This window comes from Pholcus phalangioides, unplaced genomic scaffold (genome assembly GCF_987345545.1).
Source record: "Pholcus phalangioides strain wild (caught in Gottingen) unplaced genomic scaffold, Ppha-v1.0 ptg000015l_1, whole genome shotgun sequence".
Lineage (NCBI taxonomy): Eukaryota > Metazoa > Arthropoda > Arachnida > Araneae > Pholcidae > Pholcus > Pholcus phalangioides.
In genome coordinates, this window is record NW_028301608.1 from 38,940,141 (window position 1) to 38,955,283 (window position 15,143).

The 15,143-nt window shown below is 37.1% G+C and overlaps 1 protein-coding gene across 4 annotated transcripts in view; it reads right to left on the reverse strand.

Moving 5' to 3' along the window:
* The window catches only part of LOC149075984 (chloride channel protein 2-like), an 80,162-nt gene that overhangs the window by 39,501 nt on the left and 25,518 nt on the right, over nucleotides 1-15,143 (reverse strand). For 3 of the 4 annotated variants that reach the window (XR_016194026.1, XM_089243501.1, XM_089243503.1), the window contains exon 2: nucleotides 1,875-1,954. Coding sequence is in view for 3 of the 4 variants with exons in the window: in XM_089243501.1 (XP_089099627.1) it covers nucleotides 1,875-1,954 (80 nt within the window). In the remaining variant the exon portion in view is untranslated. Of the gene's footprint in view, nucleotides 1-1,874; nucleotides 1,955-2,231; nucleotides 2,353-15,143 lie in introns of those variants that run through there. The other variant, XM_089243502.1, reaches the window with a different exon arrangement.

Sequence of the window (15,143 nt, forward strand, 5' to 3'; positions counted from 1 at the left end):
CTTACATAACATGAAAAGTTCAAGCATTTACCGTCTTCACTTGAAATATGAAAGCCAGATGTCAGCACAAGCAACCACATGAAGCAAACACAACTCTGACAACATGAACAAGTTAGGGGCCAACACATACACTGTGCCATCTATGCATGGGCACAGCCCGGGACCTCATGGGAAGAGGGGCCCCACAAAAATGAAAACAATTTGAAATTCTTGAGAATGTTCCGGGTAGGGCCTCAAAAAAATTAATCGGCCCAGGGAGCCCAAGATGCTCTTAAGACGGCCATGCACATATACTCAGAACACCAGTGGCGTCGGAGCCGGGAGTGCTGTGGGTGCTCGAGCACCCACGGAAGTTTGTAGAGCGGATTCGAGCACCCACAGAATTGATTCAAAAATCGAAATTTCCTATATGAATCTCAAGACGGGCACCCACAGGTTCGAAACAGTTCCGACGCCCCTGCAGAACACCCATTCTGGCATGCACGATTCACTTGAAAATCTGAAGAGGAATGTGTATAAGGTGCATGTGCAGTTAAGTAGTTTAGTAGTTGTGATCATTTTTTTAAAACATATTTTATTGATGAATCATTAAATGAAATAAATTTATGAGGGATAAGAAAAGTATATGAATTTGAAGGAAACCATGAAGAAAAACTTATTTTGGTACTGAATTTAATAAAAATTCATAAATGTTAAAATAATCCCTGAAGCAGAATGTGTTTTGCATTGTTCTGCAATGAACCCTTGGCTGAATAGAAATGTCTTGCGGTAAAAATTTCTGTAATAGTATGTGTTTTCTACACCTTTTCTTAAAATTCTTTCAGATTGTTATGCAGTAGCAGTGATTGCTCTATGGCATGTATCACAGATTTCAGCATATTCTGCTTTGGGGGAAATACTTGCCATCAAAAATAAATTTTAATGAGGAAAAGCATGTGAAAATGCCAGTTATATTTTTTTAAAATAAATTGAATCGATAAAAATGCAAACAAATAACTTGGGTTATGCTTCTTGTGTATTGTATTAAATGTAAGTATTGTATTAAATGTAAGTATTGTATTAAATGTAAGTATTGTATTGAATGTAAGTATTGTATTAAATGTAAGTATTGTATTAAATGTGCGATTGCAGAGAAAACTGTAGCTAATCCTCCTTTTTTTATTGTCAAATTTATTCAATGTACCCAATTACACAAACGATTATTTTTGTTTCAGATGCAAAAACTTTGTCAAAATTTGTTTTTTGGTATTTTTAACATAATTTTTTATTGACAAATTACAAAAAAAGAATTCGAATAAGGAAAAGCGTGTGCAAATGCCAGCTGTAATTTTTTTTAATTCACACAATTTTCATGTGTTGAGGAAATAAATCATTGTCAAAAATAACAATAATCAAATCGACAAAAATTCAAACACATAATTTGTGCTGTGTTTCAATGTAAGTATTGTATTGTGTTATTATATGTGCAATTTCAGAAAAACTGTAGCTAATCCAGCTTTTTGTTTGCTCAGAATCACATAAAGAAATGCCTATTTTTATTTGGGGGAACACAGGAAATTTGTCATAATTTGTTGTTCGGTGTATTTGATGAATTTTCAACATATTTAATTGATGAATTCAGAAATGAAATAAATATTTAAAAAAAATATGCATTTGAAGATATCATGAAGGAAAATTAATTCCGTTATTAAATTTAATTTTAAAAAAATTCATAATCATTAAAATTGTCTTTAAAATCGTATTCAGATGAGGAAAAACACGTGAAAACGCCAACTATAATGTTTTTTTAAGTTCACTCAATTTCCACGTGTTGAGGAAAAAATCATTGTCAATAACAATAATCAAATAAAAACATAAACAAATAATCCATTTACCAAAGTGTGCTCATATCCGAGCGCAGCTTTTTCCGGAGGCACGTCGTCGGACATTCTCGTCTTCGTCTTGGACGACGGCACTGGAGAAAAATGATTGTAACACACAATTATTTATATAACAATAAACAAGCTTCTCCACCGAATGAGAAAAAAAACACACACACACACGTAAGCCAAATAAATAATGTTTTTTTTCTCTCTCTCTCTCTCTCACACGGGGACACAACACACAGTTCAATTACTCCATTTCTCTTTAAAAACCGCGACAACTTTACGGATTTTTCATACTGCGCGCACAGACATCGCGTAGTAAAAATAAATAAATAAAAAAAAATGCGTATAAATAAATATAACCACCTGTAGAGGGAGAGTAAAAAGATTTATAAAAGAAGAGATCTCTCGCGAATTATATACGGAGAAGAAGAAGAAAGAAAAAAAAGAGGGAACGATGCCCGAGGGACCGGGTCTCGACGGTCGGTCCAGCAACAGGCCCCGACCTACAGTCGCCGATGCTCAGCCGTTTAATGATCGACTTGGAGACTGCTGGACGGACGGACGGACCCGAAAAATAGGGTTGCAAAGCAATTCTCAGATGGAAAGAAAGAAAAAAAAAATTTCTTTCTGTTTTTTCTTTCTTTCTTTTTCTTCATTGGTCTTCTCCCACCTGTCTGCGTGTTTGTCTCTCTTTCTCTCTATTTTTCTTTCTTTCTTGTCTTCTCATTCAACGTTGGAGGAAAAAAAAAATTGCTCAACATAAAAAAAAAAAAGTCGCCAAAGAAGCCCTAGAGCCATACGTGAGAGCTTACTTACTATACAAACACTGGAACAGCAGTAGCGCAGTTAAGGAGCTTGACTGGAAAGAGGAAAATAGGGTTAAATTTCCGTGTATGTTTGGGTACAATAGGACGGATTTTTTCCTCTTTTACCCTCTTTTTTTTCCCCCCAATTTGTGGTTCGTGTATCCTGTCCAGGTGACTCGTTCAAATTAAGTAAACGGATGCAAAATTGGAAATACAATCAATTCAAGACAGTAGCGTTGGAGCCGGGGATGCTGTGGGCAGAAGCGTATTTACTTTTGAGGGGGGCTTAGCCAGCATAGTTTAGGGCGGCAAATTTGAGGAACAGGTGGGTCGAGAAAATTCGTAGAGTGGGGGAAGGGCAGCAAATTTTTTTTTAAAAGGTCACAGAGGCGGTAAAACCACCAGTTCGCTTCTACCTAGAGAGTGAGAGACTAGGTGAGTGAGATACCAAAACTGTGCGCAAGCATGTAAGCAACCTAAAGATTGACCTAGAGAGCATGGGACCAGGTCAATGAGCGACCAAAGAATGACCTAGAGCATACGCAAGCATGTGAGTGAACAAAAAAGTTGGTGAAAGCATGCCAGCTACCAAACCAGTGTGCGTGCATGTAAGTGACCAAAACAGAGTGCAACCACATGTTCGACCAAAAGAGTGACCTGGGGAGTGAGGGATTAGATCAGTGAGTGACCAAAAGTGTGACTTATAGAGTGTGTGTATAAGCCTAGGACAGACCAATAGAGTGATCTAAGGAGTAGGGACCAAGTCAGTAAAAGAGTGACCAAGAAAGTTTGCAAGCATGTGAGTGACGAACAGAGAGTGACCTAGACTGTGCACAAGCATGTGAGCTATCAAAACAGTATGCGAATGACCAAAAGCGACCTAGAGCGTGTTACAAGCATGTGAGCCTAAAACAGTATAGAAGCATGTGAATAATCAAAACGGGGTGGCTGAGAGTGTATTACCATGTAAAGGAGAGAGACCAAAAGAAGTGGCCTAGGGAATGTGTAAGCATGGAGAGAGCGATTAACCAGTTGGTCGCTCACTGACCAAAAGGGTGACCAAAAAAAGGACCAAGAAAAAATTCAAGCATTATAAGTGACAGAAAGAGTGACTTGGAGCCAGAAGGGTATTTACATGGGCAGGGGCAAAGCAGACTATAGTCTAGGACGGCAAATTTGAATAATTAGTGGTCAAGAACATTTGACTAGATTGGAAGAAGAGCGGAAAAACTTGTGCAGCCCACAGGCGGCAAAACTATAAATCCGCCTCTGGCTGTGGGTGTGACAAACTTTTCTATCACTTGGCAGAGCAACCCCAGAATTAATTCAAAAATCAAAGTATCCTACATAAAACTCCAGTCGTGCACCAATTAGTCTAAAATACTTCCGACGCCCCTGATTCAAAAATAGTGATCCGTTGGGAGGCTGTGGGATTGAAACCCCAATGTCTCCCCCAAAATGTTGGTGTTTTTTTTCAATGTAAAACGATACCCTTCCCTTCCTTTGTGAGAAAATAAGATGAATACCCCCCTCTCCACCGTGCTAAGAAAATCCTGCGTACGCCTATAAGCAAAGATAGACTTGAAAGTCTGGGGAGGGGCGATGGTGATGATTACAGGGAGGGGAAGTATGATGATGATGTTAATTTATATATACACATATAATTAAATACGTCAGCTTCGCCTGTGGCTCTGGGGAAGGGGGTTCCCGTATCTTCACCCACCTGTTAACACCTATGTACACACCAATAGCAATTTCCTGCATATAATCCGCGGATTATGCGTTTAAAAACTCATAAAAGCATGGAAATTTCTTAGTGAGAATTATACAGGATGTATAGGAAAGTACTTTTATCTTGGAATAACTCGCGAATCGTTTATCCTAGAGGTTCACTTCCAATTGGAAAAAACATCCAAATAACGTGTAGACCTCGGATACGTAATTCATATTGCAAGGGGTTGTGTAGTTACTAAAATAAAAATAAATTACCTTTTCATTTGGTCATCTTGTTCTAAAAACCCTAGTAAGAGAAAGTTGTTGCCCTGTCTCTCCTGAGACCGGAAAAAAACTCTATGTATTTAATTGCAATATTCACTGAGATATTTTTGAGCTCTAAATCGCTGAAAACGAGCAAAAAAGAGCAGCTTATGAAGCCTAGAATGAGCTTTCCCATTAGTTTGATGGGGTTCTTTCCTTCATTGCAACGATTTTCAAATTCAAATAACTCAGCGAATATTATACTTAAAAACATTGAATTTCTTTTGTTAGGCTCAGGAGAGACAGGGCAACGACCTCCTAATTGTTTTAGTACCCACATAGAAAGTTAATATTTATTTTTACTTCTATAACTATGCTACGCCTTGCAATATGAATGATGTATCTGATTCAGCACGTTATTTGCATCTTTCTGCAATTGGAAGTATGCTTCTGGGATCAACGGTTCGTGAGTTATTCCAGGAAAAGGGACTTTCCTATGCACCCTGTATACCGCTGCGCATTGTGTGAAGTTTTTTTTTCCCTCTAAGAAGTTGGAATGGAAATAAATATTTTGAAAAATTAATTTGTAAAAAAACATAATTCCCTATAGATTTTACAGATCGTGTGCAGATACGAACAGAAAAAAATTGTCATATACAGGAGGTCGTGCAACACCCCCCCCCCCCCAAATTCCTTAAGATTTTATTATCGATGAATGAAATTTTGCACCTGCGGATTACTGTATATATTTCAGCAAAAAAAAACCGTACTCTCTAACCAGATCTTATCATCATCATGCGTTAAGACGGCCATGCCTCTCATATTGACCGTCTATGCTTGCAGTAAAAATAAATTATGCCCAAGAGAGAAAACATTAGATAATTTTTTTCAAGATAATATATATACATGTATATATATATCAATATGTGCTTTGACTCTCTTAGTACGAATATCATTAACATCGTAGATTTTGGGTAAAAATGTCAAAATTATAAGTGATCTTATCTATCATCCTCCAATTTTGCTTGAAATATCGAGATAGTTGAGCGAAAAAGCCATTATAATAATGAGCTATTTCCAAAATACTTATTTACTTTTCCCCATTAACTTTTTTTTCCCCTATTAAATTTTATTTTCTTTAATTTTTGTTTCCATTGATTTATTTTTTAATCAAAAAGGGGGCGGGATTATTAACATGAGTCAAATGCAACATAGTGTGTGGTGTATAAACCAAAAAATGTTAGTAGAATCTGTTCTCCATCAAAAATGGGTCAATAAAGGTATTTTTTTAACGGCAGCTGCACAGAAAACTAGTACAAATGTTCCATCAAGAAGTTTATTACTCTAGATTCCATATTTGGTAAAAGTTATTACATCATATGTAAAACAAATACTTATATTATAACATTATTCCCTTCTTAAATAGAAAGTTTTTAGTTTTTTTTTATAAAACTCAAAATTTTTTATAAAAAAAATGTTTTCCCCACGTCAACGATAGCTTAATTATGTAAATACTTTTATATGCAATTATAATCATATACGCCGTAGGTAAAGAGCACCATGTGCCGAAAGGGAAATTTTACAGGGGAAAACCGTTTAAAGATATTTTTAGTATGTCTTCTGTGAAGTTCACTTGTTTTATAAAGTGAATATCTCTGTTATTTATTGAAATAGGACTTAGCATGGCCCCACATCCTAGAGCATGGCCTCCTAGCTAGGATCTTTTGTGTCTTCCCTTCGTTCAGACTTTTCACGGGCCCTTCTATAGTTAATTTATAGCGTGAAAAAACCAAAAAATGATGAGAAATTGTCTCGAGCCCCCAGAGCTTGAGCTCTGTCAGTCCAGCCCTTTTGGGGGCCATGGGACTTGGTATTCTATACCTATGTGTTACTCTACACATAGGTTTCATTCTACACATAAGTTTCATTCATTAAAATTACGTTCATTACATTTTTCTTCACATAAGTTTCATGCTATTCAAACTTCTTAATGGAAAATTTATATTGGTTTTCTCTGTGCAGCGGTCGTAAGTGTAACGAAAGTGCTACTAAAACTACTAAACCACACATGCACCTAGTCCACATTGCTCTGCGGAAGGTCTAACGAATTGGTACATGTTGGAATGTGCGTGTACGTGTTGTGAACATGACATGAAGTTTGTTTCTTCATGCTTGTTACGTGTTGTGCCGCCATCTGCCATCAATTTTTCTAACTATGAGTGAAATAATACGATTCATAATTGTGTGATAATCGTTGCACTCTGTCGTGAAACCGTGCCCCTTCGGTCCGCATTTGCTCCTTGAAGTTGGAAACCACAGAAAACCAATTTTAGTCGACTATGACTGTGGCGACGGTGGGGTTGGCTGAAGCGCTGCAAATGAATTGCGTTATCCCAATATTGACGAAAATGGACATGGTAGCCAATACTTCAGGCGTACAGAATCGATTTTAAATTTTCCATCAAAACATTTTCAATTTTTTTTAACCGCGATTTTTTTAAGCAAAAAATCTTGCTAGATAAGCACCATACCTTAGCAGGACTTTTTAGTCCTTGATAGTGGTAAAAAAAATTAGAAAATATTTTGGTAGGGAAATTTGAAAATAATTGCAAAAAGTGCATTTGAAATATCATTAAAATTGAAAAATTTTTTTAATAAAGAAGTTTTCAATGAGGGAAAATAGTTTTTTCTCATACGCTCATTTTTTTTTATTCGTGTTAAAAACACTTTTTTCTCCTGCTAAATAAGTATATTATAGAATAAGAAATGCACGTACAAAAACTAAAATGTAGATAAATGAAGTATGTAGCTATGACTTATATCAATTGATCATTTACTATCGCAATTATCAATTTCTAAGTTAATTTGCAAAGCTTTATCGTTGCTACTGTGCATAACGACCGGTAAATTTGATTATTTAACCATTTAATTGGCAAGCATTGATTGAAATATGGAGAAGAAAAATTTTGTGGGGTTATATATCAAACAAATGAGGAACTCCGGATTTTATCACGTGACAAAAAAAAACTATTACCGATATTTAAAAAAATATGGGATGTCGCACTTCAGGGAACACGGTGTATGTATATGATTTATACAGATATGAATGGTATAACAGTCATTTATTGTGTTTGCCGACTTCTACTTTTCTATCAATGTTGAAGAATGCACTTCAATATGTCTCCTCCACGCATGGTATTTTACTATAAAATGCATGGGTAAAAAATTGTTTTTGCTTGCCTTGTGAAGAAATAGGAGACGCGTACCTTTGAACCATTCTGCTGGTAATCATAGAAACTTCGTAAATAACAGTTCACAAGCAAAAATCCGATTTATAAGAGTTGCTTAGTAGAAATCAATGCTGAAACTACTTCAAAATGTAAAATGCCTTTATTTGAAAAATATAAGAAAACCATGTTGCTTTTGAGAGCAACGCAGTTGAATAATGGGTTAAAGACGATTTATCACATTTAAAATCATGAACCCTTGTACGTATGGTCTGCGATAAATGTAATCAGCTCCCAATACATGAAATTAATTTACGATACAAATGCATGCACTTTGCTAAAATTAAAATATTAATCACAGTACTTCCTTCTTATTAAATTTGTGAAATATCATCAATATTACAAAGAACAGAATGTTTAAAATCTTAATTAAATCTGCGCCCAAGTCTATTATTTACGTTGGTTGGTCATCGGCTGCGATTATCTTGGATGATTTAAAACATAATATCTGAATTTAAAAAAAATAACCTAATTTTATTAACATTTTTTATAGAATATTGGCACGCAGGCCATTGATACACAACTCGACTAAATAAAATTAATTGAAATTAAACAAATTACAATTAATACATTTATATGATATTTATAAAAATGAATATAAATTATGCTTAAAATCGTTTCAAAACAGAACATCCAGAGATGCAGTTTTTACCAATCTTAACAAATTTTAAAATTTAAACATGCGTAATAATAAGTAAAAGTGAGATTCAACTAACCTGCGATTGACGAGATAATGTGCAATCCCCCCCCCCCCTTTCATCACTTTCACCGTAGAATCTCCCTTGCAGACTCTGGTGCTACAAATGTGTGTGGGTGGCTCTTTTTTCTTTCACTATAGAATTTTTTCTTTTGACCTCAGGGTTGTAAGCCCTGAGTTGAAGGATTATGTAAGTTTTGAGTTAGAAATATGGTGAATATGAACTTTGGGGGCAGTTTTTCATCATCGGGCAGTTGAACTTTAAGGGGGTTAGCAAGATGGCTTCCAGGAAAAAGTGCCTCTGGGAAAAGTGTGATTTATTACATAAAATTTAGCAATGCAGTTATGGAAAAATTTTCCATGTGAAGATGAATATACATTGCATCATCTTGGCTGAAAAATTTGAACGAAGTGAATTTTATTTCTCCACAAAAAAAATAACAATAATAACTGAAAGAATAAAGATTTGCTGATATTTATATTTTTAATGCATTTTTTGAGTATCAAAAATGAAAAAAAAAATTGAAAATTCCAAAAAATGAATGTTGGAGTTTGAAAGGGATGTATACCGTAATTAGTAGAAAATTCCCTGCGTAATTTTACTATTTCGAGAAAATGAAATTATCTTATAGGCCTACATAATTCGCAAATTTCATTCATCAGTTTAGGAATGGAAAGGGATTGTTTTTTTTCAGGTAACTTTTTTTTTTAGAAAAAATGTCTACTTTTCTATTCGCATTTGCCTTTATTTATTGTATCTGTATACATTTCCTTTATTTATTATCTCATTCATCAATCCTCTCAAAAACGAAAGCAGTGACAAATTGTGGCGAATCTAAGAAATTCAGATTTTCATTTTATTTTATCCACGGATCATACACACGGAATTATAGTACGTAAAATTACACTGCATACAAAAAATTTATATTCTCTCTATGATGGCATGAATTTTCAAAGAGAACTTGACGGAATAATTAATATCATAACGACAAGTAATGTACTGTATATTATCAATAATTTAAGTAATCACTGAATAAAAAAAATACTTTACTTATTTCAAATCACAGAATCGGCTTGGAACGTGATACTTTCAGAAATGAAACACAGATTGCATATGGCGTGGCGACTGATGCTCCTCACTGATCTCAAGCGCATAATTATAGTATAATTTGTTAGTAAAAATTTAATGTTTTCACTTCGTTATGATTCAGAGAATGACTGTATCCGGAATGGATGATAACGAAAAAGGCGAAACTATAACACAATTGCGGTTTTTCCCATGCTTCGAAATCTCCATAATTTTTGGGATACTCGGGGCATAACATTATGAATATGAATACCAAGTATTTGCTGCTTGCTCTATCCTTTTCATTATTATACTTCAGATGTCAAGGGAAATTATAAATAGGGATTTGCCTTGCGGTCGCAACCGAAAAGAAAAAACGAGTAGCCCATTGTTCTTATCCGCACGTAACTAATGATGGCAGCGGCTCATCGCATAAAAAAAATAAATAAAGGGGGTATTTCGTATCATGAATGAATAGGTAGCTAATTAATCACCATTTGTCTATTCCAAAAAAAGGGTTTTTTTTTGTTTTCTTTCTGTCTGGTTATTTATTGGTAGTTCTGCGCGCTGTGTTATTATTTTAAACATATTACGAAGGATCGAAAAAGAAAGAAAACAAAATGAGACGCCCGTGGACCTGTGTATGTAGTTCTTTTTCGCAAGACAACTGTTCTTAAATTTCAACTGAGTTGTTGAACTGGTTCCTGAACATTTAGTTCATAAACAAATCAAATAACATCTTATTTTATTTCTTGGAAATTCTAGCACGTCGTAAATACATCATGGAAATGTCAATAACACTTGTTTCATAACATTGTGGCTCTCCAGGTTATAACTTTAGAATAGAAACCACTAAGTTGATTCTGCTAATATGAACAACAGTAAAAATTCATTAAATTTTGGTTTTCTAAGGTTTGGTTTTCTGGATTTCCAACTTCGAGACGCGAGTGTGAGCTGATATCCCCCATTAAAAGTCTTGCCTCAGATAGCAACAGTCCTACAACGGCACAAAGCTTCAATCGTTACACTTCACTCATAGTTTGAAAAATAGATGGCAGCAGTATAACAAGCATTACACAGAATTAGCTTGTACCAATTCGCTAGAACTTCCGCAGAGGAATATAAACGAGGTGCATGTGGGGTTTAGTTAACAGTAGTGGCCTCTTATGTACTCGAGACCACAAGACCATGGACGAATAAGCTGATGCGTCAAGGTTGCTCTGGGTACTACGTGGAGTCGTTTAGACTCGTCTAGCAAAAGGGACGCTTAGAGAGAAAAAAATTTTGATATAGGGAAAGGGGTTATAGAAATATTAAGATTATAATATATACTTTTTGTGGTTATGTACTTGTACTGTATATACGTTTATTTTATTGAACAGTGAGTTCAGTATAGTTGATATAGTGTGTTATTTAGACCACTTTTGTGGGAATGCTCACATTAATCACTCTCACCACAGTATACAACTGTTCGTCGTAGAGATATGGTTTCAGGCTAAAAAATGTTCAAAATGTATTAAGAAATCGTACTATGCCAGTTTTGAGAGAAATAATGCAGTTGCGTTACAAAATAAAAATCTAAATTTTATTACGGTCCCCATGTTCTCTATCTTCCAGTTAAAAAGTTGTTTCCCTGTCTCTCTTTAGGCCAACAAAATAAAAATTCCACGTGTCTAAGTAGAATATCCGATTGTTTAAATTCAAAAATGGGGGGGGGGGATTTTAAAAAAACAGCGTAAAGTAACGGACAACGCTCTTTTTCCTCACTTATTCTGTTCGTTCCCAACTTTTCTTAAATTTTTAGATTCAAATATCTCAGCGAAAACTGCATTTAGATACATGGGATTTTTATTGGTGGGCTCAGAAGACACAGAATACACACAGGGCAACAATTTTCTAATTGGAAGTTTGAAGGCGGGGGGGGGGGGAAGACCGAATAAAAATTTAGATTTTTTTCCCCATTTTGTAACACACTGTATTTTCACTCGCAAAACTGACATAAGGTGTGATTTCCTAATAAATTTTGAGCATTTTTTCAAACTGGAACCATACCTCTGCGACGAACAGTTGACGAGATAAAGACCGAATCAGGACTTACAGAACACCCTGTATAAGCACTTGGCATTATTAGCATAGAGAAGAATACGCGGCTATCCCCATCCTCCTCAGTTATAATTCAGTTACCGTGATTATGTAATCATTACAGTCATTAGCATCTGTCGTTGGCATTCCCCCAGCTTTTCGCTGGCTCCTTTAACAACGGTGAAGTAAAAAAAAAAAAGAAGTGATTTACGGTGATTAACACCGCAGTCGTCCAGAGCTAATTGGAAGTCACTTATAAATGATTAATTATATGAAAAATATTCCTTTATTCATTTTATTATTTTTTGTGATGTGACGCTCCGATGATTAGGCCGTCGGTTTGGACATGGCTCCTGGAATATTTTTCTTAACGACTCGATGGTAAATGGATCTAGTGATGACTCTGGGCTATTTTTTTTTCCAACTATTCACCCATAAAGGAGTTTTTTCTTCTCTTCCCTTGTATTCACATCACTATTCTTTCCATCTTTCATGAAAAGACGTTTGCGTACAGCTTTTTTTTGTCTTCCTGTCACAATTGCTTTTTTGTTTTGTTTCAGAAAATGTTGCGTCATCATCGAAAGGTATGCGCGTTATACGCCCTCGTATGGAACTTGTGATGATGCGAAATAAAAAACAAATGATGGGGGGGAATCACATCATATTGTGCTAAATAGGAACCTGTTCGTGTGTCTTCTGTGCGATGTAATTCCGATGTTTGAAGGATCTGTAGGCCTATATGATTTGAACTCTAAACTGCGTCGATTCAGTTTTATACAAGCTTTGGCGACCTCCAGTAAAGCTGAATCTCCAAATCGGTGTCACAAACAGAGGAATGAATGGCCAAGATACATGAAATTTGCATGGCCCACCACAAAATCCAAGTTTTTCCAAAAAGCGAGGGACTAGGTCAGTGAGTGACTAAACGAGTGAGGGTTTACCAGCATGTGAGTGAACAGAAGTGCGCAAGGGCACGCATGAAAATGAACCGAAGAGTGACCTATATAGACAGGGCGTCGGAAGTTCTTGGAACTTGTGGGTGCTCGTTTTGATGTTTACATGGGGGAAAAATTTCGATTTCTGAATCACTTCAGTGGGCAGTGCCGTCTTAACGCATTGGGCCTCAAGAGAAGAGGGGCCTCACAAAAATCAGATGCGGTTGAAATTTTCTAGGATTTACCAGATAGGGCCTCCGAAAAACCACTTGGCCCGGGGGCCCATGATACTCTTAAGACGGCCCTGTCAGTGGGTACTCAACCCCATACTATAAATTACCGTGTGGTTGCTCCCCGGCTCCGACGCCGCTGTGGTGGTCGAGTGATCTCATAATGACGTACTCGCATCGCGAGGACCTGGGTTCGAACCTCACCGTCACCACAGTGGTGGTCGGCTGAAGTTGGCTTTCTCTGGTTCCCGACTTCGAGAGGGAATGCAAGCTGATCTCCCATGAGAAAGTTTCTCCATAGAGAGCAATAGCCCTACAATGCTACAAATATTCAATCATTACACTTCACTCATTTCACTTCTGAAACATAGATGTCAGCACTGAAAAATCAGACAACACTAGATACGCACTCAGACGCACACTTACACTTCCGGCACAGCAGTAGTGTTCGGTTTGAAAGAAAGAAAGGCTCCAACGCCACTGTCTATTTAGTGTGTGCAAGCATGTGAATGACCAAAAGAGTGACCTAGAAAGAAGGGAAACGGTCAGTGAAGGACTAAAAGAGTGACCTACAGAGTGTGAGCATGGGAATGACCAAAAGAGTGACAGAAAAGACTAGAGCATGCCACAGTTCCCACATTCTGGAGCAGGACCCCTAGTCTGGGATCTTTTGCGGGCCCCCCTTCTGTAATGAATACATAGCGTGAGAAAAAAAGATGATGAGAATTGTCCCGGGCCTCATTGCTGGAGCCAATGTCAACCCCTGTGGTAGCCACGCTTAGAGTGTGCACACACATGTGAAACGCCAACAGAGCGACCTAGACAGTGATGAGTAGGGAAGTGATCAAGAAAGTGACCTACAGAGCAACGGACCAAGTCGGGTGAGCAGTTTCGCCTTGGCGCATTGCCCGTTGGCCTCAAGAGAAAGAGAGGCCTCACAAAAATGAGAAATAGCTTAAATTTTCGAGGAGAATGCATGTAAATGTTTGTGGTTGGGCTTCAGAAATATCACGTGGCCCAGGGATTACCAAGGTGCTCTTAAGACGGTGCTGCAGGTGAATAACCAAAAGAGTGACCCCTGAGCGTGTGCAAGCATGAGAATGACCAAAAGAGTGACCCCTGAGTGTGTGCAAGCATGTGAATGACCAAAAGAGTGACCTGGAAAAGTGATGAATATAGAAGTGACCAAAAGAGTGACCTGGAAAAGTGATGAACATTGAAGTGACCAAAAGAGTGACCTGGAAAAGTGATGAACATAGAAGTGACCAAAAAAAGTTACCTACAGTGCAAGGAACCAGGTTAGTGAGTGGCCAAACGAGTGACCTGGAAAGTGTGTGAGCATATGCGTGATCAAAAGAGTACGCCAGCATGTGAGTGATCAAAAGAGTACGCAAGTATGTGTGTGACAAAAAGAGTAAGCAAGCATGTGAGTGATCAAAAGAGTACGCCAGCATGTGAGTGATCAAAAGAGTACGCAAGTATGTGAGTGACAAAAAGAGTACGCAAGCATGTGAGTGACCAAAAGAGTACGCAAGCATGTGAGTGACCAAAAGAGTACGCAAGCATGTGAGTGACCAAAAGAGTACGCAAGCATGTGAGTGACCAAAAACAGTGACTCGCGAAGAACAGGCGTATTTTCATGGGGTAGGGGCAAAGATCATAGCGGCCAAGGGGGGTCATAGCACAGGGTGAAAAATTCGAGAAATGAGTGGACAAAATAATTAGACCAGAATGGGAGAAGACGGCAAAACCGTAAATCCGCAGTAATTCGTCGTCGGTTCAGTTTTATACAAGCTTTGGCGACTTCCAGCGGAGCTGTATCTCCAAATCTGTGTTCTAAACAAAAATCTGGCGCACTTACAAAGTGTGTGTGTGTGACAGGGAAAAATGTTTCGTGTTAGAAATCTGATTTTACGCATGGATTTTTATTATTATTATTAATTTATCCTGATAGCAATCAAGCGTAAAAAATTTGTCACAGAAACCTCAGAACTGGCAATTTGTCGGAACATTACCGACCGACGATTTAGTACTGGGAGCGTTCTTTGTTTCGGAACATTGAAAAATTAAGTTACGTATTGGATAAATGCGTAAGGAAAGTTCAGAGGGCGGGTGTTTCCATTAATGCGGAAAATATTGATGTATTAAATGTATTTTCGTATGGATTTCGATGCGTTCAATAAAGGATTGGTGTA